General features: G+C 41.1%; 2 protein-coding genes across 5 annotated transcripts in view; one reads left to right on the top strand and one right to left on the bottom strand.

Annotated features, from left to right (window-relative positions):
* Nucleotides 1-8511: 8511 nt before the first annotated feature.
* CHEK1 (checkpoint kinase 1) overlaps nucleotides 8512-26504 on the bottom strand; it is a 34109-nt gene continuing 16116 nt past the window's right edge. For all 4 annotated transcript variants that reach the window (XM_008259670.4, XM_051848218.3, XM_051848229.3 and 1 more), the window contains exons 9-13: nucleotides 24225-24333; nucleotides 23842-24019; nucleotides 23466-23597; nucleotides 14772-14873; nucleotides 8512-13046 (exon numbers count right to left, since the gene is read on the bottom strand). In XM_008259670.4, the coding sequence (XP_008257892.1) occupies nucleotides 12951-13046; nucleotides 14772-14873; nucleotides 23466-23597; nucleotides 23842-24019; nucleotides 24225-24333 (617 nt within the window). In that variant the 3' untranslated portion in view covers nucleotides 8512-12950. The remainder of the gene's footprint in view (nucleotides 13047-14771; nucleotides 14874-23465; nucleotides 23598-23841; nucleotides 24020-24224; nucleotides 24334-26504) is intronic.
* LOC103348994 (NADH dehydrogenase [ubiquinone] 1 beta subcomplex subunit 1) lies at nucleotides 8562-8738 on the top strand. The gene has a single exon (XM_008259659.4). The coding sequence runs from the start codon at nucleotides 8562-8564 to the stop codon at nucleotides 8736-8738; it is 177 nt and encodes a 58-aa protein (XP_008257881.1).

Raw genomic sequence — 26504 nt, 5'->3', positions numbered from 1 at the left:
AACATTCATATAAACAAAAGCTAACAGAATCCACAAACAGCAGACCTGCAAGACAAGAAAAACTAAAGGATGTTCTTCATGGTAATGGGAAATAACATCACATCAGAAATGCTGTTCTACAGGAAGAAATGAAAAGCACCAGATAGTCTTATGACAGGCCTACTATTAATTTTTAAAAGTTTTTATTTTCATTTTATTTGGTAGACAGAGAATGAGAGCCTCCATCTGCTCTCCAAATATCTACAAGAGCCAGGGATGGACCAGGCTGAAGCCAGGAGCCCAGAACTCAGTCCAGGTCTCCCACATGGCTGGTGGGGACACAAGTACTTGAGCCACCCCCTCTGCCTTCCAGGCAATGCATTAGTAGGAAGCTGGAATAGGAAGCAGACCCTGGACTCCAACCCAGACACTCAGATACGGGATGCAGGCTTCCCAAGCAGTGTCTTAACTGCTGCTCCAAATGCCCACCCCATTTCTATGGGGCCAGCACTGTGGCATCGGGGATAACGCCTCCACCTGCAGTACTAGCATCCTGTATGGGGGTCAGTTCGAGTCCCAGCTGCTCCTTCTCCAATCTAGCACTCTGCTACAGCCTGGGAAAGCAGTAGAAGATGGCCCAAGTCCTAAGGCCTCTGCACTTGCGTGGGAGACCCAGCAGAAGCTCCTGGCTCCTGACTTTGGATTGGCTCAGCTCCAACCATTGTGGCCTCTTGGGGAGTGAACCAGCGGATGCAAGACCTCTCTCTCTCTCTCTGCCTCTGTCTCTCTGTAACTCTGCCTTTCAAATAAATAAATAAACCTTTAAAAAAAAAGTTACACCTGCTTAAAGCTAACATTATTTTTGGTATAAGTGAATATAACATATATGACAATAATAGCAAAAAAGCTGGATAAGTGGACTTATACTTTTGAAATGTTCTTATTTTAAGTGAAGTAGTATAATATAAACTAATCTGAATGTGGTAAGATGTAGTAATCCTTACAAAAAAGTTTTTTTTTTAAAAGCAGAAAGGTATAGCTAATAAGCCAATAAAGAAATTAAAATGGAATTCTAAAAAAATATTTGCTTCACCTCATTTAAAGTAGAAAAGGAAGAACAAAAGACAATGATGAGTTGGAGCAATAGAAAAATGGCAGACATAAAAGGAAGTACAAAAATAGTAATTGAGGACAGAGGTCAAGGGTTTGGCACAGCCAGTAAGCCATTTAACATCTGAAATCAGAGTGCCTGGGTTTGAGTCCTGGCTCCACTTCCAATCCAGCTTCCTGTTAATGTACACATTAAGAGGTAACAGAAGACGTCCCAAGTGGCTGTGTCCCTGTCACCCAGGAGGGAAATCCAGATTGAGTCTGGGCTCCTGTCTTCAGCCTGGCCTAGCCCTGGCTGTTGTAGGCATTTGTGGAATGAACCAGTGGATGAAAAACTCTCTCCATCTATATCTTTCTGCTTTTCAGATAAATTTTTATTTTTATTTTATTTCTTATTTTATTTGAAAGGCAGGATTACAGAGAGGAAGAGGCAGAGAGCAAGACGGAGAGATCTTCCGTCTGCTGGTTCACTCCCCAAATGGCCACAACGGCCAGAGCAGGCACTGACCTGAAACCAGAATCCAGGAGTTTCATCCGGGTTTCCCACGCGGGTGCAGGGGCCCAAGGAACTTGGGCCATCTTCTATTGCTTTTCCAGGCCATAGCAGAGAGCTGGATTGGAAATGGAGCAGCAGGGACTCTAACCAGTGCCCATTTGAGATGCCGGCACTACAGATGGCGACTTTATCTGCATCAGCTCCCAGATAAATTTTTAAAAAGCAGTAATAATAATCAAGGACACATCATCAGTTCAGTGGTGTTCCTATGAAAAATGTATAGTTGAACCTAATCATGCAAAAATGTCAGCCAAAACAAAGTTTAGGGAAATTATGCAAAATAACTGTCAAAAATGCTAAAGTTAGGGCCGGCGCCGCGGCTCACTAGGCTAAATCCTCCGCCTTGCGGCGCCGGCACACCGGGTTCTAGTCCCGGTAGGGGCGCCAGATTCTGTCCCGGTTGCCCCTCTTCCAGGCCAGCTCTCTGCTGTGGCCCGGGAGTACAGTGGAGGATGGCCCAAGTGCTTGGGCCCTGCACCCCATGGGAGACCAGGAGAAGCACCTGGCTCCTGCCAGCCACGGCAGCCATTGGAGGGTGAACCAACGGCAAAAGGAAGACCTTTCTCTCTGTCTCTCTCTCTCACTGTCCACTCTACCTGTCAAAAAAAAAAAAAAAAATGCTAAAGTTAAGAAACAAACACTGAAGAACTACTCCAATGAATGGAGACGGAGGAGATACGAAAACCATCTCTAGATTTGAACATTTGGAGAAAAAAATTTATAAAAGACATCATTAGAACAATTGTCAATATTTGAATACAGGCTGTGAATTAAACAATAATACTGTATCAATGTTAAGTTTCCTGATTTCTGTTAACTAGGTTGTCTATGGAAAGACAGTTGTTCTGAAGAAATACTTACACATAATAATTTTACTCAGATGAGAAAATAATAGCAATTGAGAGTTAATTGTGGGATTATTTGGACTAATCCTCACAATGAAAAAATAGTTAAAAATACTGCAAAATATTTTAAGTATCTAAAGAAATAACAGGAATTAACAGGTCAAAGTTAAAAGTTAAACAGAACTCAGGAAATGGGCTACTGAAGCCATTTTTTCACTCACTAAATTGGAACTTTTATTTTGAAAGCCTCATAGGGTAGAAGGGACAGAAATGAACTCACAGCCCCACAGAAGGCAGAGACCCTGCAAGAATTATTCCCTCAGGTGGAGAAGAACCTAAAGTAAACCAGCACTCTCACAGAACTGAAGCACGAAGTCCCACTCCCTGAAGAGCACAAGACAGCTCCAGTGTTGAATTTGATATATTCAAAGTGGTTCTAAAGTCACAGTGCCCCAAAGTAGGAGAGAAGGAACAAATAATTTTTTTAAAATATCAAGACAAAATAATTGCAAAATAAGAAACAAGGGAAAAAAAGAATGTAAATCCATTTATTTATTTGAAAGTCAGAGTTACACAGAGAGAGGAGGAGATGCAGAGAGGATTAGCCAAGTGAGCCGCGGTGCCAGCAAAAGAATGTTTTTCAATATCTAGTGTGAAAGTAGCTAATGATATGGGAGAAAAATGAAATCTGATCTCTACTTCACATTATACACAAAATCCAATTTCAGGAGGATTGCATATATAAATGAATAAAAAACTATAAAGTCTTTTAAGATAATACACGTGAAAATCTTCATGATCCTGGAGTAGAGAATGAGTCCTTCAGTAGGAAAAGAAAACACTAGCTGGGGCAGGAATTGTGGGACAGCAGGTTAAGCTATTGCTTAACAGGGTACCAGTTCAAGTCCTGGCTACCCCTCCACTACAGATCCAAATCCCTGCTAATGTGCCTGGGAGGCCCTAGATGATGGCTCAAATTCTTGGGCTCCTGCTATTTACATGGGAGACTGAGGGAGTTCCTAACTCCTGGCATTTGCCTGGCCTAGCCCTGTCTGTTGCAGGCATTTGGGGGGTGATTCAGCAGATGGAAGACCTTTCTCTCCTTCTCTTGTCACCCTTTCAAAATAAATAATCTTGAAAAAAAGAAAAGAAATCACTAGCCAAAGAATAGGTCTACATAAGACTTCATCAGAATTATGAACTGCCATGAGTGTGGAACAATAAGCCACAAAATGAAATGTAAACTTGGATTTGCAACACATGTAAACTGACAAAGGACTAAAGTACTTAACACATGAAGACTTGAAATTACTGAAAAGACAACAGAAAAATGACCAAAAGACTAGAATACATACTTCATAAGATGCTTGATCTCATTTAAACTTAGGAACAAGCAACTTAATGTCATACGCCTATTTTCACACAACATGGTAAACATTGGAGTGGTCACACCTCAACAAAGTGAAAATTTAAACATTCTTTTTTTTTTTTTTTAATTTTTTGGACAGGCAGAGTGGACAGTGAGAGACAGAGAGAAAGGTCTTCCTTTGCCATTGGTTCACCCCTCAATAGCCACTGCGGCCGGCGCATCGCACTGATCCAAAGTAGGAGCCAGGTGCTTCTCCTGGTCTCCCATGGGGTGCAGGGCCCAAGCACCTGGGCCATCCTCCACTGCACTCCCTGGCCACAGCAGAGAGCTGGCCTGGAAGAGGGGCAACCGGGACAGAATCCGGCGCCCCGACCGGGACTAGAACCCTGTGTGCCAGCGCCGCAGGTGGAGGATTAGCCTACTGAGCCGCGGCACCGGCCTAATTTAAACACTTTCTATTGTTATATTCTTATACTATAGTTGCTCGGTGCCTGCATTCTTCTTATATGGAAGTACACGTTAGTACACTCACTTCAGAAGTTTTCCATTATTCTTAGTAAAGTTGAACATATGCATAACTGAAGACTTAGCAATTCTATTCCAGGTACATGCCCTAGAATTTAGGGCGGGGTGGGGAACCTCGTTTTCTGCCAAGGGCCATTTGGATGTTTGTAACATCATTCACAGGTTATATAAAACTATCAGTTTAAAAATTAGCCTGTTATGGGTTTACTGAATTTCAAGTCCCTCCTCCAGTTGCCTTGGCAGGGCCAGAACAAATGATTTCATGGGCCTTTTCTGGCCTGTGGGGTGGATTTCTCCACTCTTGCTCTAGAGCCTAGAGAAACTCATGGACATGTACCACAATGTTTTCAGCAGGACTGTTTATGCTAGCATCGAACCATAAATATGAACTACAAATAACCCAAATATCCATTTGTAGTGGAATGGACAATCAGTGGTATGTTCATAAATGGCCCCTATATTATAATTAAATCAGTGAATTTAATTCATGCAAAAGTATGGATTAAAAAAAAAAAAAACACTGATGGGTATTTAATCTGACAGTTAAGATGCCTACTTGCCATGGATTAACTGGGTTTGATTCCCAGCTCCAGATCCTGAATCCAGCTTCCTGCTAATGCAGACCCTGGGAGGCAGTTATGGCTCAAGTAACTAGGTTCCCATCACCCATGTGGGAGACCTGGATTGCATTTCCAGGTCCTGGATCTGGTTCTGGCCCACCTCCCACTGCTGTATCCATTTGGGGAGTGAACCAGTAGATGGAAGCTGTCTCAAATAAACAAAAAACATTTTTTAAACGACATTAACTAAAGATGTATAAACTCAACTATATATTTTTTAAAGATTTATTTGAGAGGCAGAGTTACAGAGAGAGAGGGAGAAACAGAGAAAGAGAGAGAGAGAGCAAGAGAGCGAGCGAGCGAGTGAGAGATCTTCCATTCACTGGTTCACTCCCCAAATGGCTGCTACAGCTGGATCTGGGCAGGTCTGAAGCCAGGAGCTTCATCCAGATCTCCCACATAGGTGCCGGGGCTGAAGGACTTGGGTGGTCTTCCACTGTTTTCCCAGGTCATTAGCAGAGAGCTGAATTGGAAGTGAATCAGCCAGGACTCAAACCAGCACCCATATTATACGCCAGAGCTGCAGGTGGAGGCTTAACCTACTACACTACACCACAGCACTGGCCCCAAACTAAACTAGATTATTTAAAAATATATAAATAGACAAGAAAACCAAGGAAAGAACTATCACAAGTCAATTGCGGGGGCCGGTTCTGTGGCGTAGCAGGTAAATCTGCTGCCTGCAGTGCCAGCATTCCATATGGGCACCGGTTCGAGTCCTGGCTCCTCTACTTCTGATCCAGCTCTCTGCTATGGCCTGGGAAAGCAGTAGAGGATGGCCCAAGTCCTTGGGCCCCTGTACCTGCATAGGAGACCTAGAAGAAGCTCCTGGCTTTGGACCAGCCCAGCTCCGCCAGTTCCAACCATTTGGGGAGTGAACTAGCAGACTCCTCTTTCTCTCTCTGCCTCTGCTTCTAACTCTGCCTTTCAAATAAATAAATAAATCTTTAAAAACAAAAATGTCAATTGTGTGATTACTGCTGGTGGAAGACAGGACATATGGAAAGTTCCTAATGGTCTGCAAACAACCTTTCTTCAATTGAGCTGTGGTCACAGTTGTTAACTTTATAACTCTGTTAAACTGTACCTATTTTATATATTTTTTTATATTTATCTCAACAACCACACACACTACTACACACACAGAAACATCAAAATCTTAGCTGTTATCATGGGATGGTAAATCCTCCTCTCCGATTTCTCCTTTATGGCACTTGGGAAATTTTCAACAAGCAGTTGTGGCTTTTAACAGTAAATACCTTCTCCCAAAAGTACAATGAACATTCTAGAAAAATTATGCACCTTGGGGGATGAGTATCCCATATTAGAGTACTTGGGCTTAAGTCCCACTTCCACTTCTGGTCCAGGTTTTTTTGTTTTTGTTTTTGTTTTTTTTTTTTTTTTTTTTTTTTTTTTTTTTTTTTTTTTTTAGGAAAAAAAAAGATTTTATCTATTTACTTGAGAGATAGAAATGTCTTCCATCTGCTGGCTCACTCTCCAAATGGCCACAATGGCCGGAGCTGGGCTAATACAAAGCAGGAGCCAGGGACTTCTTCCAGGTCTCCAGCGTGGGTGCAGGGGCCAAGCACTTGGGCCATCTTCTACTGCTTCCCTAGGCCATCAGCAGGGAACTGTTGATCCAGCTTCTTGCTAACGTACACCCTGAGAGGCAGCAGGTCACGGCCAAGTACTTGGAAGCCTGCCATCCACATGGTAAACCAGGATGGAGTTCTTGGCCCACCCCCAGCTATTGTAGGCATGTGGGGAGTGAACCAGCAGATGGGAGATCTCTGTCTCAATGTGCCTTTCATATAAAAAAAGTTGAGAAAATTATGGTACCTTTTAGTTACTTAATGTCCCCCGCCTTTTTTTTTTTTTTTTGCAAAACACTATGTAGGAGTACCACTTACCCAAAAATGGTTGGGACTAAGTTGTGGATTTTAGAGAATTTCAGATTTCAGATAGAAATGTCCAACCTGTACTACATTCTAAATACACATGAATACACTGGAGATCAAAAATAACCCTAGGGGCCAGCGCTGTGGCATAGTAGTAAAGCCACCACCTACTGTGCCAGCATCCCATATAGGTGCCAGTTTGACTCTTGGCTGCTCTACTTCCAAACCAGCTCTCTGCTATGGCCTGGAAAAGCAGTGGAAGATGCCCCAAGGACTTGGGCCTCTGCACCCACACTGGAGACCTGGAAGAGGCTCCAGGCTCCTAGCTTTGGATTGGTGCAGCTCCAGCCACTGTGGCCATCAGAGTGAACCAGTGGATGGAAGACCTGTCTCTCTTTCTCTCTGCCTCTCTGTAACTCTTTCAAATAAATAAATATTTAAAAAAAAAAACCTAAAAAATACTTATTATCAGCCTCTTTAAGGAGGCAACTGTCAATATTCACAAAATTAAATGAAAGAGCTGGGGCCGGCGCTGTGGTCCAGTGATTTAAAGCTCTGGCCTAAACCACCAGCATCCCATGTGGATGCCAGTTCTGGTCCTGGCTGCTGCTCTTCCAATCCAGCTCTCTGCTATGGCCTGGGAAAGTGGTGGAGGATGGCCCAGGTCCTTGGGCCCCTGCACCCACGTGGGAGGCCTGGAAAAGGTTCCTGGCTCCTGACTTCAGGTCAGCTCAGCTCCGGCCGTTGCAGCAATCTGGGGAGTGAACCTGTGTATGGAGGACCTCTCTTACCTCTCTCTTTCAAATAAATACATCTTTAAAAAAAAATGGAAGAGTTAATGTTTCTCATCCTTTTTTAGGATTTATTTATTTATCGTAAAGACAGAAGAGAGAGAGAGAGATCTTCCATCCACTGGTTCACTCCCCAAATGGCCACAATGGCCAGAGCTGGGCCAGTCCAAAGCCAGGAGTTTCATCAGGGTCTCCCATGTGGGTGCAAGGATCCAAGAACTTGGGCTATCCTCTACTGCTTTCCCAGACACGTTATCAGGAAGTTGGATCAAAGTGGAGCATCTGGGAACCTGTACGCATATGGAATGCTGGTGCTGCAAGAGCTTCACCTATTAGGTGACAGTGCCAGCCCGAGCTGCTCACCATTCTACACAAATTCCAATACCACTATAGTCTTGGTATTTACTCACTTTTCCCTTATAATATTCTGTGGCATTTTCCTCACCTGATACTAATTCAGTTATTTATTCACCAAATATTTAATTAACACCTATTATATGCCAGGTAGTGTTCTGCATACAGGATATACAAGAGTAAAAAGGAATGACAAGGTCTAAGCCTACAGTCTGGTGGAGAAATTAGAAAGTAAACAATTTCAGATAGGAATCAGTCCTATGAAGAAAACAAAATAATGTGAAAGTAACTAGGGGTGGCAGAAAATTTGGGCTGAGATTTAATGTTGCTGTATCAGTCAAACAAACTACGGAAAGGCATTCCAATAAGGAAGCAAAAGCATCACAGAGCGTGAATCGTGAGAGACAGGCAGGTTATGCTATGTTCAAGTCCAGTCTTGAAGCAATGGAAAGCCAGTAGAGGGAGGGTCACTGCCCTTGGCGGTGGGGTCGTGCTGGGCGCCGGCGCCGCAGTCATGGCAAACTTGCTTCAGATTATGCGTGACCACTGGGTTCACATACTTGTCCCTATGGGCTTTGTCTTTGGATGTTATCTAGACAGAAAGAATGATGAAAAGCTAACAGCCTTCCGGAACAAGAGTATGTTATTTAAAAGGGAATTGAGGCCTAATGAAGAAGTTACCTGGAAGTGAGGCTGCACTGAGTTATGGAGTGCTAGCGTTTTACGAGATGCAGGAGAAATAAAAACATGTTTACTATTTGAAAAAAAAAAAAAAAAAGAATTAAGATTTATTTAAACAAAAGATTACTTGAGAAGAAGGTGCACTGGGCAATGACCAGAGAAAAGGGGGAAAAACTTTAGCTTTTATTACAGAACACAGGGAAGAGACAAAGGAGCAGCAATGGAAGTGGAGGGAAGTGCACAGCTACATGTATTCTGAAAGTAGAATATTTGAGTGTTATTTCTTTGTTGAAAAGCTATTTGTTGTATGCCATAATGTATCTAGCACTACTTTCAATGCTGGGGATCCAGAACTGAAGGGACAGATAGGGTCTTTGACTTCAAGGGACTTACAGATTCCAAAGGAGTGCTGGCGCTGTGGTGCAGCGGGTTAAAGCCCCCGGCCTGCAGCACTGGCATCCCATGTGGGTGCCAGTTCAAGTCCTAGCTGCTCCATTTCCGATCCAACTCCCTGCTAACGGCCTGGGAAAGAAGATGGCCCAAGTACTTGGGCTCCTGAACCCATGTAGGAGACCCGGAGAAAGTCCCTGGCTCCAGGCTTTGGATTGGCACAGCTCCAGCCATTGCAGCCATTTGAGGAGTCAACCAGAAGATGTCACCTAACTCAAACAAATAAATCTTTAAAAAAAAAAAAAATTCCAAACAGAAACAGACACTGGACATAGAAACAAAATAAATATACTACCAACTAATAAGCATTAAAAATGACGTGAAAAGGTGATGGATGAGGATTTTTTTTAAATTAAAACAAATTTCTTAAATTTGAGAGGCAGAGGGGCTGCCACTGTGGCATAGCAGGTAAAGCTGCCACCTGCAGTGCTGGAATCCCAAGTGGGCGCCGGTTCGAGTTCCAGCTGTTCCACTTCCAGCTCTTTGCTATGACCTGGGAAAGCAGTGGAAGACGGCCCAAGTCCTTGGGCCCCTGCATATGCATGGGAGACCTGGAAGAAGCTCCTGGCTCCTGGCTTCAGATCGGTGCAGTTCCAGCCGTTACAGCCAACTGGGGAGTGCACTAGCAGATGGAAGACCTCTCTCTGTCTCTCCTCTCTGTCACTCAAGTAAAATAAATAAACCTTTTACAAAAATTTTTTTTGAGAGGCAGAGAGGTGGTGAGGGAAGGGAGTTCATCCATGATTCACTCCCCAAATGCCTGACTAGGAGCTGGTAATGCAATCCAGGTGGTTCCATATGGGTAGCAGAGAGCCAATCACTTGAGCCATCAACTGCTGCCTCCCACAATACGTACTTTGAGAAGATGAAATCAGAAGCCTGAGCCAAGAATTTAACCCGGGCACTCCAATATGGGCCATGGGCACCTAAACCAGTAGGCTAAATGTCTGCCACAGGATATTTAAGCCAGGGAAGGACTTTACAGAGATGGGGCCAGCAATGTGGTAAAGTCACCACCTGGGACACTGACATCTCATATAGATGCCAATTCAAGACCCAGCTGCTATATTTCTGATGCAGCTCCCTGCTATGTCTGGGAAAGCAGTGGAAGAAGGCCCAAGTCCTTGAGCCCTTGCACTCATGTGGGGAGACTTGGATGGAAAAAAAAAAAAATTTGAGAGGGAGAATTAAGAGATGGGGGCGGGGGGTAGGTAGAATGAATGAATCTTCCATTCACTGGTTCACTCCCCCAAACAGCCACAATGGTCAGAGCTGGGCCAATCTGAAGGGCCAGGAGCTTCTTCTGGGTCTCCACGGGTGCAGGCAGCAAAGTACTTGGGTCATCCTCCACTGTTTTCCCAGGCTCATTAGCAGGGAGCTGGATCAGAAGTGGAGCAGCCAGGACTCAAACCAGCGCCAGTCTGGGATGCCAGAGCCACAGACACCAGCTTAACCTGCTATGCCGAAGTGCTTCCCCACCCCGCTTTTTAAAGATTATTTAAAATATATTTATTTGAAAGGCAGAGTTACAGAGGAGAGAGACAGAGGTGAATAAATAAATCTTCAAAAAGATTTTAAAGAGGAAATGACATTTAAGCAGGCACCTAAAGTGAAGCACATAACAATTATTTGGAAATAAAGTACCCTAGGTAGAAGGAAAAGAAAGTGGAAAGAACCTGAAGAGGGAATGTGCTTATTTTATGAGAATGGTAAAGCCCGTATAACTAGAGCAGAATGAACAAGAAGGATAGAGGCTGATGAAGTCAAGGAGTAGTCAGAGGGTGGCCATGTAAAGCAGTAGAGGTGGGGCCAGCGCTGTGGCATAGCAGGTAAGGCCGCCGCCTGCAGTGCTGACATCCCATATGGGCGTGGGTTCAAGTCCTGGCTGCTCCATGTCTGATCCAGCTCTCTGCTATGGCCTGGGAAGGCAGTGGAGGATGGCCCAAGTGCTTGGGGCCCTGCACCCACATGGGAGACCAGGAGAAGGAACAGCTCCAGCCGTTGTAGCCATCTGGGGAACAAATCAGTGGATGGAAGACCTCTCTCTCTCTCTCTCTGCCCTGCCTCTCTGTAACTCTGCCTTTCAAATAAATAAATGAATCTTTAAAAAAAAAAAATGCTGTAGAGCTAACAGAATTTTCAATTTTCTCTTAAATGTGATGAAGTCAGAACAGAAAACAGGGCAGGGATGTCTGATTCACATTTTAGGATGATCATTCTGTTTTTCTGAAAATAAAGTTCTGAGGATAAGAAACATAAAAAGAGGCATGACACTGCCTCCAACTAGGGTAGAGGTGTGAAGAGGAATAGAAACTGTATGTATTTGTGGAACTGAACAGGCTTTGCTGAACTGAATATAGAAAATGGAAAAAAATGTGTTAAATATGATTTCTTGGGTTTTGGTTGAAGGAACTGGGGAGTAACATTTGGAGAAGGGGCAGAGGAAGAGGAGAGGAATAGGCGAGAAGATAGGAATCAAATGCTGTTTTTGGTCATGAGATGCCTTTTAAGCCTATTCAAGTAGAAATGTCAGGTAGGTTGTTGCTATAAAAGGCTAGAGCTCTGGGAAGAGGTCAAAATAAGAGAAAACTCTGGTTTTGACCATTACTATTAGTAGGCAGATAATTTTCAAGAACAAACTTTCTCCTATATTTGAGAATTTACAGCTCAATTTTTAGGAATCCCCTAAATAGTTCCAAATAAATTGAACAAGTTCAAATTTATCCCTCCTCTGGATATACTTCACTAAAACAATTTGCTAGTATATATTAATATGATCATAAAACTCTACATGCTCTTAGCTTCATATGAATATAATTTTATATTTACTTTAAAAAAATACAAACAGAAAGAAACGCAGGGCCCCAATCTAATACATTCAAAAGTTAACATAAATTTTATTACAAATACAGTTTTGTAGGTAAAGGAACCAGAAATCAAATCTATTCCTATAATAGCTTCTTTACTCTTCCTCCCTCCAGCTCTTTATAATCTAGAATCTTGTTCACCAATAAGTTCACAAAGTTAGGTATTCATTTTCCAAATAGAATTTATTTCTATATTCAAGAATTAAAATATGGCTGTGAAAGTAGGAAATCATATAGAAAAATACTTAAGATGTGCCAACAGTACTTTTTAGAGTAAAGTTAACTAAACACTAGAGTTTATGTTCAACTTCTACTTGAAAGAGCAACCAATATTTCATACATTACTAACTACACTGGAAAAAATCCCACATACTTGCAATTTTAATTGTAATTTAAAAACAGCTCTACATTAACTGGTCATGCCCTTTAAAAATATAAGTACAAATCTTGGGTATGTATTTTCTGAAGCTGGCCTCAGCACAGAATGACAAATCTACTATCCCAAAGTCACCCTAAGCTCTCACTAATCCATCCTTATAATTACATCACCATGAAAGAAATGTTACTTTCTGAATGAAACACAATGTTCTGGTAAAAACGAGATATTGTGCTTGGATAAAAGCTGATAAACTCAGGTACCCCAAAGATTTTAATCAGATAGTTTTTAAATTCTGACTCTAAACACAGCTAAAGAATTCTATCCATCCTTTTCCCAAAGTTTTACTTACAATGAAGATATACATATTATCTGTATGCCAAACATACAAAGAATCGGGTAAAGGGAAAGAGAACTCTTCAGGAACTATTTGTTTGCAGTTTGCAGAATAGAATAATCTTCTCTAGGAAGAATAATGTTAACATAGCAGCACTATATTCACGAGGAATCCCCAGAGGCAGCGGATCAATCATGTGGCAGGAAGCCAAACTTTCTGGCTGCTCACAACATCACTCAGCTTCCCTTTAATCTTCAGGAAGTGTCTCTTGAACTCCAATCCATCACCCTGTATCAGGAATAACATCCACAAATAACATCAAAAATTATGCAGTAAGATCAAACTATTTACTGGCAACTAGAGACAAACATTCTTAGATATATCCAAGCTGCAATTCCTTTCAGTTACTCTTAGGGAGACCAAATATTCCAGTAGAAAAAATGGCAACTCATATTATTCTGACTTGATTTTGTGGTCCTCACTGTTCCCACCAAACTGAACTTAAGACAACAGAAAAACTGTTATCTCACTTGTTTAGTGTTGGTACCATTAATTCATTTTCTACTGGCAGCATGGATTTGTAAACTAAAAACAAGTTACATAATTACCCTGAAGCCTTGTCAAATACTATGACAACAAAGTCAATAGATTCAGTTGTGAGAAGGATTTCATTAGGACTTCATAGCAAGCAGCTGGAAAACACAGTACTGCAACGTATCTCCACTACAGGGAATGTGAACTACCCCTTCAACCTTCGTTCTAGCTACATTGCAGCTAACTAAAAAAAAAAAAAAAAAAGTGGGAAATTGAATCAAAAGTTTATTTTGGCATAAATTGTTTTGTCATTCTTTTATTCATAATATGAAATCTAAAAAGCAACTTGTCATAAATTTGTAAAGTATCACATAAAGAATTATTCCTTAACCATGGGGAACACATTCTATGACTCCCAGTGGATACTGGAAACTACAGATAGTATCAAATCTGACACTATATATACTACTTGTTCCTCTACATACGATAAATTTATAAGTTAAGCATAGTGAAAGTAAAAGTACTGTAGTAAAATTGCCAGCATCACTTCTGTTGTGTTTAGGGGCCACTGTTTAAGTAAAATTAGGAATTACCTGAATCCAAGCAGTATGATACCATGAGACTCAATCTGATAACCAAGTGGGTTATTGTGGACTTAAGAATAAATGACGACCACAAAGGTCTAAGACAGCTGGGATACTGTCCCACACTGGTTGCCAGTAACATGATCTTTCAACAAACTTTAAAGGTGAACTAGGAAATATTTACTGTACCATAAGATTTAAGCTGTACGTCAGCGGGCCATTGTCAAGTGATTAATGACCCCATTATTTGCCTCTCCCTGCACAGAGGTAACACATAGTATGAGAATGTAATTTACCTCCTTAATCAATAATCAAATCTGTTAACTAGTACCATATGTTCTTTGATTTTCAAAGAGATATTCTTCAATTTTCAGTGATTGATAATCACATATAAATCTATATTGTTCAAACCTGATGCAATGCACATACCCTTTAAGAAAAGTTTAAAACCTATAACCAAACTCAGGCTTGTGGGAACAGCCAACTCAGGCAAGTAACTGATTGTTTTTGAGTTTACATCCTCAGTTGGATTAGCTAAATAAACTTTAACTTTGATTACTTCAGTTAACATTACTAAATAAGTAACAGGCAGGTGGCATATACAGTGTGAATTCATTAAACAAAAGCATGATTCATATCCCAGGTAAGATGGAGTGGGATGACACAAGATCTCATTGTGCTACTCAGATGTCTGTATATTTAAAACTTATCAGCTGCTTATTTCTGGAATTTTCTATTTAATATTTCTGAACTATGGTTGAGAGTAGATAACTGAAAACATAAAGTGAAAATGGATAAAGGGACACTAATGTAACCAAATAAAATGCCATTAAAACTTACCAATTTAAAAATATTTTCAGAATAATATAATGAAACATATTAAAAAATACCTTACCTTAGAAAGTCGGAAGTCAACCAATATCTTCTCATCCATTTCTACCAAATTCACTTTGAAAATCAGTTTATTGTTTCTCCTGTCAGTAGTCGATACAGTAACCTAGGTCAAAGAAAAAAAAGTAAAGCCAGATATGAGAGTAAAGAATACTCTTAACAAAAACTGTATTCTCAAGTCAGTAACACTTCGGGGATAAAAATTTGTAGGTTACTTCCATAACAAGAGTAGTAGTAAGTGTGCTGAAAATCTCACTCAATCCAGGATTTTTCTCTGGGTGCCATGTGTTCAACCCCAAACAACTTGTAAATAGAGTACAGTTCCATTAGAAGAAACTGAATCTATGTGAAATCTTAGCACCAAAAGAATCAGCATTTTATCAAAATGTAACCGAAAGAAGAAACAAAGAAAATAAAAATATAAGGGACCAGCACTGTGGTGCAGCAGGTTAAGCGTCAGCCTATGACGCCAGCATCCCATATAGGTGCTCATTCAACTCCCAGCTGCTCCACTTCCAATCCAGCTCTCTGCTAATGCACCTGGGAAAGAGAGGAGGGTGGCTCTAAGTGCTTGGGGGCCCCTACACCCACATAGGAGACCACGAAGAAGTTCCTGGCTCCCAGCTTCAGCCTGGCCCAGCACCAGCCTTTGCAGCCATTTGAAAAGTGACCCAGCGGATGGAAGATTTCTCTCTCTTAGCTCTGCCTTTCAAATTAATAAAATAAATCTTAAAAGGAAGGAAAAAAAAAAAAGAGAGGGAGTGAACTAGCAGAACTAGCAGATGGAAGATCTCTTTCTGTGTATGTCTCCTCTCTCTGATACTCTGCATTTCAAATAAATAAATAAATCTTTAAAAAAAAAAAACCTGAAAACAAAAAAATGCAAAAATACAAAATTTAAGGACTAAAAAAGACTTAAGACATGTAGAAAACAAACTGTTTCTTATAACCATCATGGAAGTAAACAAATTAAATTCTCCAATTAAAAGGCAGAGATCGGGGCGAGTGTTTGCCTAGCTAACAGAGTACTTGGGTTCGATACACCACTCTGCTCCTTACCTCAGTTTCCTCGCAGACCCTGGGAAGGAGCAGTGATGCTCAAGTGACTGGGTTCCTTCCACTCACACAGAAGACTTAGACTGAATTCCTGGCTCTGGGCTTCGCCCCAGCCTGAGGCTCTTGGGAAGTAAGCCAATAGATGGGAGTTTTCTCTATCTCCCTCTCTAATAAATAACTTTTAAATCATTAAAAATAATTTGAAAAGCAGAAAGTGGCAGAAAAAACATAATCCAATTATATGCTGCCTACATTCATTTTAGATTTAGAAAAAGACTGAAAGTAAATGGAAGGAAAACAGTCCACATAAACAAAAAAGGGAACTAGTATGGCTATACTAGTATCAAACAAAATTGACTAATAAAATTTGTTGAGGCAAAAAGGACATTACGCAATATTAAAAGAATCAATACATCAAGAAGACTGAGCAATTATAAACACATATCCATACATAAATAACAAATGAACACTTAAATGAGACCAAACTGAGAGGATTAGAGTAAGAAATAGTGAGTTCAGCAATAATAGCTTAAGACTTCAATACTACTTTATCAATAAGGAATATAAAATATGAGAAAAAAGATAAACAAGGAAATAAGACATCTGAGGAATAATATGAAGCAGCTGGACATAACACATATATAACACAGTAACAACCGCAGAATACACATGTTTCTTCAGTGTACCTGGGATACTCTCCAGTATAGACCTTATGTTAGGCAAAAAAAACCCCAGTCTCAAAAAATTGTAAAAGACTAAAAACATACAAAATATGTTTTTTGATCTCAATGGAATGCAATCACAAACCGGTAACACAAGGAACTTTGGAAAATTAACAAATGCGGAAATTAAACCACATACCTAAGTAAGTAATGAGTCAAGGAAGAAATCACAAGAAAATCAGAAAATATTTTGATAAGAGGGCAGCGCTGTGGAGCAGTGGGTTAAGCCACTGCTTGCAGCACCGGAATCTCATGCCAGTTCCAGTCCCAGCTGCTCCACTTCCAATCCAGCTCCTTGCTAATGGACCTGGGAAAGCAGCAGAAGATGGCCTAAGCACTTGGGTCTCTGTACTCACGTGGGAGACCCAGATGAAGCTCCTGGCTTTGGCCTGGCCCACCACTGGCTGTTACAGCCAACTGGGGAGTGAACCAACAGATGGAGGATCTCTATCTGCCTCTGCCTCTCAAAAAATTAAATAAATCTTTAAAAAAAAAAAAAAACCTTTGATACACTGATAGAGATGAAAATGAAAACATGACATACCAAACTGAGGGAAAGAGCAGTGTTCAGAGGTAAATTAATTAATTACTATAAGCATTTACATTACAAGAATGATGTAGAGCAACAGGAATTTTCACTCATTGTTATTGCTCAATAGCACAGCTACTTTGGGGAATGGTTTGTTAATTTCTCATTAATTATACTCTTACCACTTGCTCCATGAACTGTGCTCCTTGACATATACTTAAAGAAATGAAAACTTACGTCCTCAGAAATATGCACTTTGCTTACAGCAGCTTTATTTATAACTACCAAAACTTGGAAGTAAGCACAATATTCTTTGGTAGCTAAGTGTATGAAAAAACAAACAAAAAATCATAGCACACCAGGCAATGAAACAATATTCAGCACTAAAAAAAGACAGGAGCTATCAAGCCATGAAAGACATGGAAGAACTACAATGCATATTACTCAGTAAAAGGAGCCAGTCTGAAAAGCCTACATACTCAGTGATTCCAACTCTATCTAACACATTACAGAAAGACAAAGCTATGGAGACAGTGAAAAGAGCAGTGCTGCCAAGAGCTGGGGGTGGAGAAGAAGAATAGATGGAGCAAAAAGGATTTTTTGGACAGTAAGCTACTCTGTATGTTAATATAATGGTGGATATGTCAGTATGCATTTGTCCAGGCGAACAGAACACACAAGAATGAATCCTATCATAAACAAGGGACTTTGAGTGATAATGATGTGTCCATTTAGGCTCATCATTTGTAACAAGTGTACCACTCTGATGGGTAACAATAATGGTGGAGGTGATATATTAAAAGGAGCAGGAGTATACAGGCAATCTGCCCTGAAAAACAGAACCTATTTTAAAGAAATAATCTCCAATCAATAACCAATTAAAGCAATCACACAAGAAAACAGAAGAACAAGCTAAATCCAAATGAGGGAAATAATAAAAAAACAATAAAGATAGAGAGATAAAGAACAGAAAAAAAAAAATCAATGAAGCCACAAGTCAGTTCTTTGAAAAGATCAACATAATTGATTAGTCTTGAGCCAGAGCATGCAAAAAACCCAAGGCCTGGGGGCCCTGCACCGCAGGCAGGATTCCCAGAAGCTCCTGGCTTTGGATCTGCCGAGCTCTCGCCGTTGTGGCCATTTAGGGAGTGAACCAGCAGACAGAAGATCTCTCTCTTTCTCTCTGTAACTCTGCTTTTCAAATAAGTAAACAAATCTTTAAAAAATATATATTTATTACCAGAATTGACTCAAGAATAGAAAACCTGAACATATCTATTGTAAGACATTGGGTCATTAATCAAAAGATAATATTCTAAAAATTTATTTGAAAGAGCAACAGAGAGAGAGAGAGAAAGCCAAGACACTTCAAGACTGTCTACCTATTGGTTCACTCCCCAATCACCCACAACAGCTGGGGCTGGACTGGGCCAGGCCGAAGCCAGGAACCTAGAATACTATCTGAATCTCCCATGTGTATTGCAGGAGCCATCATCTCTTGTCTTCCAGGAGCATTAGCAGGAAGCTAGATGGGAAGCAGAGGAGCCAACTGTTGAACCAGCCACTCTGATATGGCACAGGGGTATCCCAGGAGGTGGTTTGACCCGCTTCACAACAAAGCACACCCTCAGTATTCATAAAATTTCCAAAGGGCAGGCATCTTGATACAGCAGATTGCTGTTACTTGAAACACCCACTATCTGATATTAGAGTACTAATTCAAGTCCCGGCTACATCATACTTCCAATCCAGCTTCCTGCTAATTTATCTGAGAGGCAGCAGATGATGACTCAAGTATTTGGTTTCCTGCCAGCCATGTGGGAGACCAAGATGGAGCTTCTGGCTCTTGGCATCAGCCTAGCCTTGCCTGTCAGTTGCAGACATTTGGGAAGGAACCAATGGATAGAAACCAATTCACTCTCTCTCTACTTCCTCCTTTCAAATAAATCTTAAAAACCAAATCAAACAAAACAAAAAACTCTAAGATAGATATTTAGGTAACTACATACTTAGATACCCTTATCATTAATTTTTTTCCCTAGAATTAGATGGTTTCATTCAGCCAAATATTTATATAGAATTAACATCAATGTTTAAACTTTTCCAAAAAACAGAAGAGACTCCCTAACTTATCTAATATTACACTGATATCAAAGCCAAAGACATCACATGAAAAGTACAGATGAAAATCTCTTATGAATATAAAGTAAATACTCAAGTAAATACTAGCAAATTGAACTCAGCAACATAATGAAAGGATTATACACTGTGAGCAAGTCCAGGAATACAAGGTTTGCTCAAAATACAAAAAGCAATATATATTAACTGGGGAGAAACTCATATGCTCATCTCAAATGATGCAAAAAAAAAAAAAAAAAATTGACAAAATTCAACATCCTTCCATGATAAAAACACTCAATAAACCAGGAAGAGAAAGGACCTTCCTCAAACTGATGAAGAACACCCATGAAAAACCCAGCTGGAGAAAAGGAAACCTTAACATACTGCTGGGGGAGTGCAAATTAGCAGTCACTATGGGAAACAGAATAGAATTCTCTTTAAAAACTAAAAATAGATCTACCATATGACCCAGCTACCCAGCTTCAGGAAAAATAGCCAAAGGAAATGAAGTCAGCATATCAAAGAAGTACCTGTACTCCCATGGTTACTAGAGCACTATTCAAAATACTATCAAGATATAGAATCTGGGGCCGGTGCTGTGGTGCAGCAGGTCAACACCCTGGTCTGGAGCACCGGCATCCCATATGGGTGCCAGTTCGAGACCCAGCTACCCCACTTCCGATCCAGCTCTCTGCTGTGGCCCAGGAAAGCAGTAGAAAATGGCCCAGGTCCTTGGGCCCCTGCACACACATGGGAGACCTGGAGGAAGCTCCTGGCTCTTGGATTCGGATCGGCGCAGCTCTGGCCATTGCGGCCAATTGGGGAGTGAACCATTGGATGGAAGACCTCTCTCTCTCTCCCTCTCTGCCTCTCCCTTCTCTGTGTAACTCTGACATGCAAATAAATAAATCTTAAAAAAAAAAAAAAAAAAAGATATGGAATCAACCTAGATGTCCAGTAATAAGACAAATGGGTAAATAAATGTGGTACACACTCACACACACACACACACACATAAATGGAGTATTAGCTATAAAAAATGAAATCCTGGCAATTGCAACAAAATGGATGGAGCTGGAAATCATGCTTAGTAAAGTAAGTCCCACACAGAGAAATGTGTTTTCTCTCATATGGAAGTTTAAAAAAGTGCGTGTGTTGTGTGTTAGTTAAAAAAAAGTGGATGCTATATAATTTGGTATATATTTATAAATGTTGTCTTCACTGAATTATACCCCTTACATAATAACATACCCTTCTTTCCTTTGTCTTCAATTCTAAGTTGTGTGATGTTAGTATATCCACCCCTACTTTCTTTGTAGTTGTGTCTCCCTGGTATATATTTAACTCTCACGTTTTCCAAACCTTTGTGTTTAGCTGCATCTCTTAATAGCATACAGCTGGGTTTGCTCTGTGATCTATTCTGAAAACCATTTTCTCTTAATCAAGATTTATGTTTAAAAAAAAGGCAAAATCCACATCTAAAATCACACTTAATAGTCAAAATTGGGGCTGGCACTGTGGCAAAGCAGGTAAAGTCGCCTCCTGCAATGTCTGCATCCCATATAGGCACTGGTTCGAGCCCCAGCTGCTCCTCTTCCAATCCAGCTCTCTGCTGTGGCCTAAGAAAGCAGCAGAATATGGCCCAAGTCCTTGGGCCCCTGCACCCACGAGGGAGACTCAGAAGAAGTTCCTGGTTTCAGATTGCCTCAGCTCCAGCAGTTGCAGCCAATGGGGAGTGAACCAGTAGATGGAAGACCTCTCTCTCTGCCTCTCCTTCTCTCTCTCTGTGTAACTCTGACTTTCAAATAAATAAATAAATCTTTACCAAAAAAATAGTCAAAAACTAAGTTTTTCCCTATAATCAGAAACAATTCAAATGTTCATCAACAGATGAGCGGATAAACAATATGCATTACAGCCGCACAATGGAATATCACTCAGCCATAAAAAGGAATAAAGTACTGACACATGCTACAACATGGATGAACCTTGAAAATATGCTAAATCAAAGAAGACAGGTCCAGAAAAGGCAATCCTTACAGAAAGTGGATTGGCGGATACTGAGGGTGGAGAATGGGGGAATGACTGCTTAGTGGCACAATTTGCTTCTGTGGGGATGGATGTTCTAAAATTAGGGATGATGGCTGCACAACCTTGTGAATATACTAAAAATCACTGAATTGTACACTTTAAAATAGTTAAAAGTAATGAATTTTGTGTTATGCAAATTTAATCTCTATTAATCTATGTTTTTTTAAAAAGGTGAATCATCTATATAGGTGACAAAAAAATGAGGCTGGTCTCAGATTTCTACACAGTAACATTTCCCCCTAATTTTTAATTTTGAAAACTTACAAATCTACCAAAATACCAAAATACTAAAACAATGTACCCTTCATGTGCCTTACCTACCCAGTTATACTTAAGTTTACTGGTCTTTCCTCGTGTTTCTCTAATGTATAGTTATTTGCCCTTTAATTTTTCAAAAACTAAGTTGCAGACACCACTTTGTTTCACCTTTACTTCAATGTATCTTTCCTGCAGTCCTGTTTCATCACACCACCAAAATCCGACAGCTCAGATTTTGATTTTGTGTCAAAATCTGACACACTCTGACAGGTCAACATTATCTAACATACAGTCCATATTCAAATTTCCCAAATAATTCAAATGATGTTTAATTATTGTTGTAGTTTTTAAGATTTTATTTATTTATTTTAGTGGTAGGGCCACAGCCAGAGAGAGGGAGAGACAGAAAGGTCCTCCAACCACTGGTTCACTCTCCAAATGGCTGCAATGACCAGAGCTGGGCCAGTCTGAAGCCTGGAGCCAAGAGTTTCCTCTGGGTCGCCCATGCGAGCACATGAGCCCAAGCACTTTGGCCATCCTCCACTGCTTTCCTAGGCCGTAGCAGAGCGCTGTATCAGAAGAGGAACAGCCGAGACACGAACCTGCACCCATACTGGATGCTGGTGCAGGAGGCAGAGGCACAGCCTACTATGCCATAGCGCCGGCCCCCTAATGACATTTTTTACGGTGTTTGCTGTTGTTGCTGTTTTGATCTACAATCTAGTAAAGGCCCTGTACTGCACTTAGTTATCAGAACTCTTCGGTTTCCTTTAATACTGAATAGTCCCTTCTTTTACGACACTGACATTTTTCTGAAAAGCCAAAAGACCTATTAGAATACTGTAACTATGCTATAGTAATAGAATCAACAAAAAATGATAGGTGTGCTCAATGATGGGAGAAAGTATAGAACTGCCAATTTCTCCTTCATAGAAGGGAGTAAATTATTAATGATTATAAGTATATAGTTCTTAAGAAAAGGACTCCAGCTACTTATTTTTAATAACCTAAGTGAGGTCTTTTAAAAAGTATTATTTTTTGTTTCAAACTGTATTTATTTACTTATTCGAGAGGCAGAGAGACAGATGTCTTAAACTTGTGAGTAAGAAGAGGCAGAGAGACAGACGGAGAGCAGAAAGCTCCTATCCACTGACTCACTCCCAAGTGCCTGCTACAGGCATGCCAAAGGCCAGAGCCAAAGAAGGAAACTGGAAATTCAATCCAAGTCTTCCACATGGGTGGCAGGAACCCAACGACCTGAACCACTGCTGTCTCTAAAGGTCCACCTTAGCAAGAAGCTGAAATCAGGAACTAGAGCTGGGCATTGAACTCAGATATTCTGAACATGGGATGCAGGCAACTTATCATTAGGCCAAATGCCCACCCCAAGAAATATTATTTCTTAAGAAACATTTACTTAAATCCTAATTGTAATTGTTTCTTTTTCATAGTAAACTGATTACTTTCTATTTTTTTTTTTTTTTTTTTTTGACAGGCAGAGTGGACAGTGAGAGAGAGAGACAGAGAGAAAGGTCTTCCTTTGCCGTTGGTTCACCCTCCAATGGCCGCCGCGGCTGGCGCACTGCGGCCGGCGCACCGCGCCGATCCGATGGCAGGAGCCAGGAGCCAGGTGCTTTTCCTGGTCTCCCATGGGGTGCAGGGCCCAAGCACCTGGGCCATCCTCCACTGCACTCCCTGGCCACAGCAGAGGGCTGGCCTGGAAGAGGGGCAACCGGGACAGAATCCGGCGCCCCGACCGGGACTAGAACCCGGTGTGCCAGCGCCGCTAGGTGGAGGATTAGCCTAGTGAGCCGCGGCGCCGGCTACTTTCTATTTCTAAAATATACTGATAGTAACAGCTTTTATTCAAATACTTAAATTTTCTGCAGAAAATGACGTGACGAAAATCAACAAAATATACCTGATTCATACAACTCTTCTTCCACTGATAGCCCAACTTCTCACAGGTCTCCTTCAAGCACTGATAAGATTTGTCTGCATCCAGTTTAGTAAAGAATCTCGTCATTCTTTTGACCAAGCGTTGCCAGGGATTCTACATGACAATCAAAGGAAAGCTGAATAAATCTACTAGAACCAAAAGCAGTCATATAACTATTTAGTCTTTTCTGTGACTCAAGATTCTTTTTCATGAAAGTCTCCTCTAATTCTTTTTCCTTGTCAAAAAATACATATGAATTAAAAGTATTAACACTATACACCTAATAAACATTCAAAAAAGATGCTAAGACAATAAAAAATAAGAGCTGCTATGATTTATCTGAAAAATTAATTCTTACCTGTGAGGATCCTGGGGTGCCAAGTAATTGACTATTCAAAAGCATATGATCAGGACAGGTGGGCTGGGAAAAACTGATCCCTTGTACCAGTTTATCAATGTATGAAGGACTGGTGTCCCATAAGGAGAGTCCTGTCCGTGGCTCTGGTTGAGAACTGGAATATTTCACATTTTCTTCACTGAGGTATTAAGACAGAGGGGGGAAAATATATCTTTAAATAAAATATGCCAGGCCTTTCCTTCTATCCCACAACCATTCTCACACTTTTTTTAAGACTATGTTTTGTTATTTTAAAAATATATAAACACATAAAAATATATACATGCATTATTCTTCATAAAGAATACCACATTCAACAACTACTTAATCTTATTTAGTCTCACCTCGAAGTACTGTTTACCAGAGAGAAGTCCAAATTGGATTGAATATGCTTAGAAAATCCACCAGGAGACTCTGATACACCACCTGAAGTGGCTCGGGGTCTCTTCGCCCCTAAAAACAGAAAACAAATACAAATGCTTTCAAGTCTTCTATGTAGGTATCTTTTTTTTTTTTTTTTTTTTACAGGCAGAGTGGACAGTGAAAGAGAGAGACAGAGAGAAAGGTCTTCCTTTTGCCATTGGTTCACCCTCCAATGGCCGCTGCGGCCGGCGCACCACGCCTATCCGAAGGCAGGAGCCAGGTGCCTCTCCTGGTCTCCCATGGGGTGCAGGGCCCAAGAACTCGGGCCATCCTCCACTGCACTCCCTGGCCACAGCAGAGAGCTGGCCTGGAAGAGGGGCAACCGGGACAGAATCCGGCACTCCGACTGGGACTAGAACCCGGTGTGCCGGCGCTGCAAGGTGGAGGATTAGCCTAGTGAGCCGCGGCGCCGGCTTGTAGATATCTTTAAATTAACCCACTGGCAATCTGAACAAGTAAAATCACATCTAAATCCATTTATTTAACACAACACAGATATAAAACAGCAGCAGCTCTTTCTAAATGATTGTATAAGAAAGGTGGTCAAATTACAAATCTACTAAGAACTAAGACCCACTTGTCAAATTATGTATGTCACAAACCATGACCTGTAAGCATGCTCAAGTATGGAGTATCATGCTAAGACCACAATTTTAATAGTACTTTTTATGGATAAAAATGTTCTAGGAAGAAAGAGAGATATACCTCTAAGACCAAATTTTTTTTAAGACTTTATTTGTGAGGCAAAGTTACAGAGAGAGGGACAGAGAGAAAGGTCTTCCATTTGCTGCTTTACTCCCCAGATGGCCACCATGGCCGGAGCTGAGCTGATCTGAAGCCAGGAGCCAGAGGCTTCCTACCGGTCTCCCATGTGTGTTCAGGGGCCCAACGACCTGGGCCATATTCCACTGCTTTCCCAGGCCACTAGCAGGGAGCTGATCGGAAGTGGAGTAGCCACAACTCAAACTGGCAAACATTTGTGATGCCAGTGCTGTAGGCAGAGGCTTAACCTGCTACACCACAGCCCAGCCCCAAAGACCAAAACTTTTTAAAATAAAAAATAATCATGGCAATAGCGATAAACAGTATAAACTATTCTGTGCATCACTATTAGCTCCCTTGCAAAAGCTTTACCAATGGGTGGGCATCTGAAGTAGCAGTTAAGATGCTGCTTGCTTGAGACGCCAGCATCCCATATCAGAGTGCCTGGGTTTGAGTCCCAGTTCCACTTCCAAATGCAGCTTCTTATTAATGCATACCCCGGAAGGCAGCAGTGATGGCTCAAGTACTTGGATCTCTGTCACATACATGGGAGATCTGGATGGTGTTTCTAGCTCCTGCCTTTGACCTGTCCCAACCCTGGCAGTTGCAAGCATCTGGAGAGTGAACCAGCAGATAGATCTCTGTCGGTCTCTCTCTGCCTTTCAAATAAAGTAGAAATTAAATTTTCTTAAAAATTTAAGGGGGCAGGAGTGAGCTGCTACTTAGGATGTTCACATCCCATATTAGAGTGCTTGGGTCTGAATTCAACTTTGGTTCTGATTCTAGCAGTACTTGGGTCCACGCCACTCAGATGTCAGACCCAGACTGTTTCCTGCTCATGGTATTGGCCGGGCCCAGACCTAGGGAGTGAACTAAGTGAATAGATCTGACTCTGTCCTGTCATTCCGCCCTCCAAATTAACAATTAGAAAAAAACCAAAACATGTTTTGAAGCAAAGCTCTACCAGTGATCATTATATAGAAAATCATGGCACTAGAAATTCACTGCTACAATCCTCAGCTGAACCTGCCACGCTGGCAATCAATTCAATTTGTTTCTGTAGTCAGTTTCCTTTTCTTTCTCCACATGGATTATTTCAAAACTTCTACATTCTTCTGAAATTCTCATGACCTCCTCCATCATCCCATTACTTAGCATACGATGTCATCTCCGCTCTCAGAACATAAAGCCATTAGACAGAAACTACTTTAACTTGTTACTACTACAATTTCTAACTTACACTGCTCCCCAGCCTTTCCTTCATTCCATCCTCCCACCAAATAATCATTCCTCTGCCTATACTATGAAGTCCATACCCTCCTCCCCCCCTCAAGGGTACTAACCCTCAAGGATACTAATGCTCTTTCTCTTATACTTTCAGCCTCTTCCAAGTTCCTCTATCTTTATTCAAACAGTCAACATGCTTACACTTAGCCAAC

The sequence above is a fragment of the Oryctolagus cuniculus genome, chromosome 1 (assembly GCF_051225735.1).
Source record: "Oryctolagus cuniculus isolate XC-2025 breed Fujian yellow rabbit chromosome 1, ASM5122573v1, whole genome shotgun sequence".
Classification (NCBI taxonomy): Eukaryota; Metazoa; Chordata; class Mammalia; order Lagomorpha; family Leporidae; genus Oryctolagus; species Oryctolagus cuniculus.
This window is presented reverse-complemented; position numbering and strand designations above follow the sequence as displayed.

What these genes read in the sequence shown, in the direction of transcription:
- LOC103348994 (XM_008259659.4), top strand. Translation starts at nt 8,562, where the DNA reads ATGGCAAACTTGCTTCAGATTATGCGTGACCACTGGGTTCACATACTT.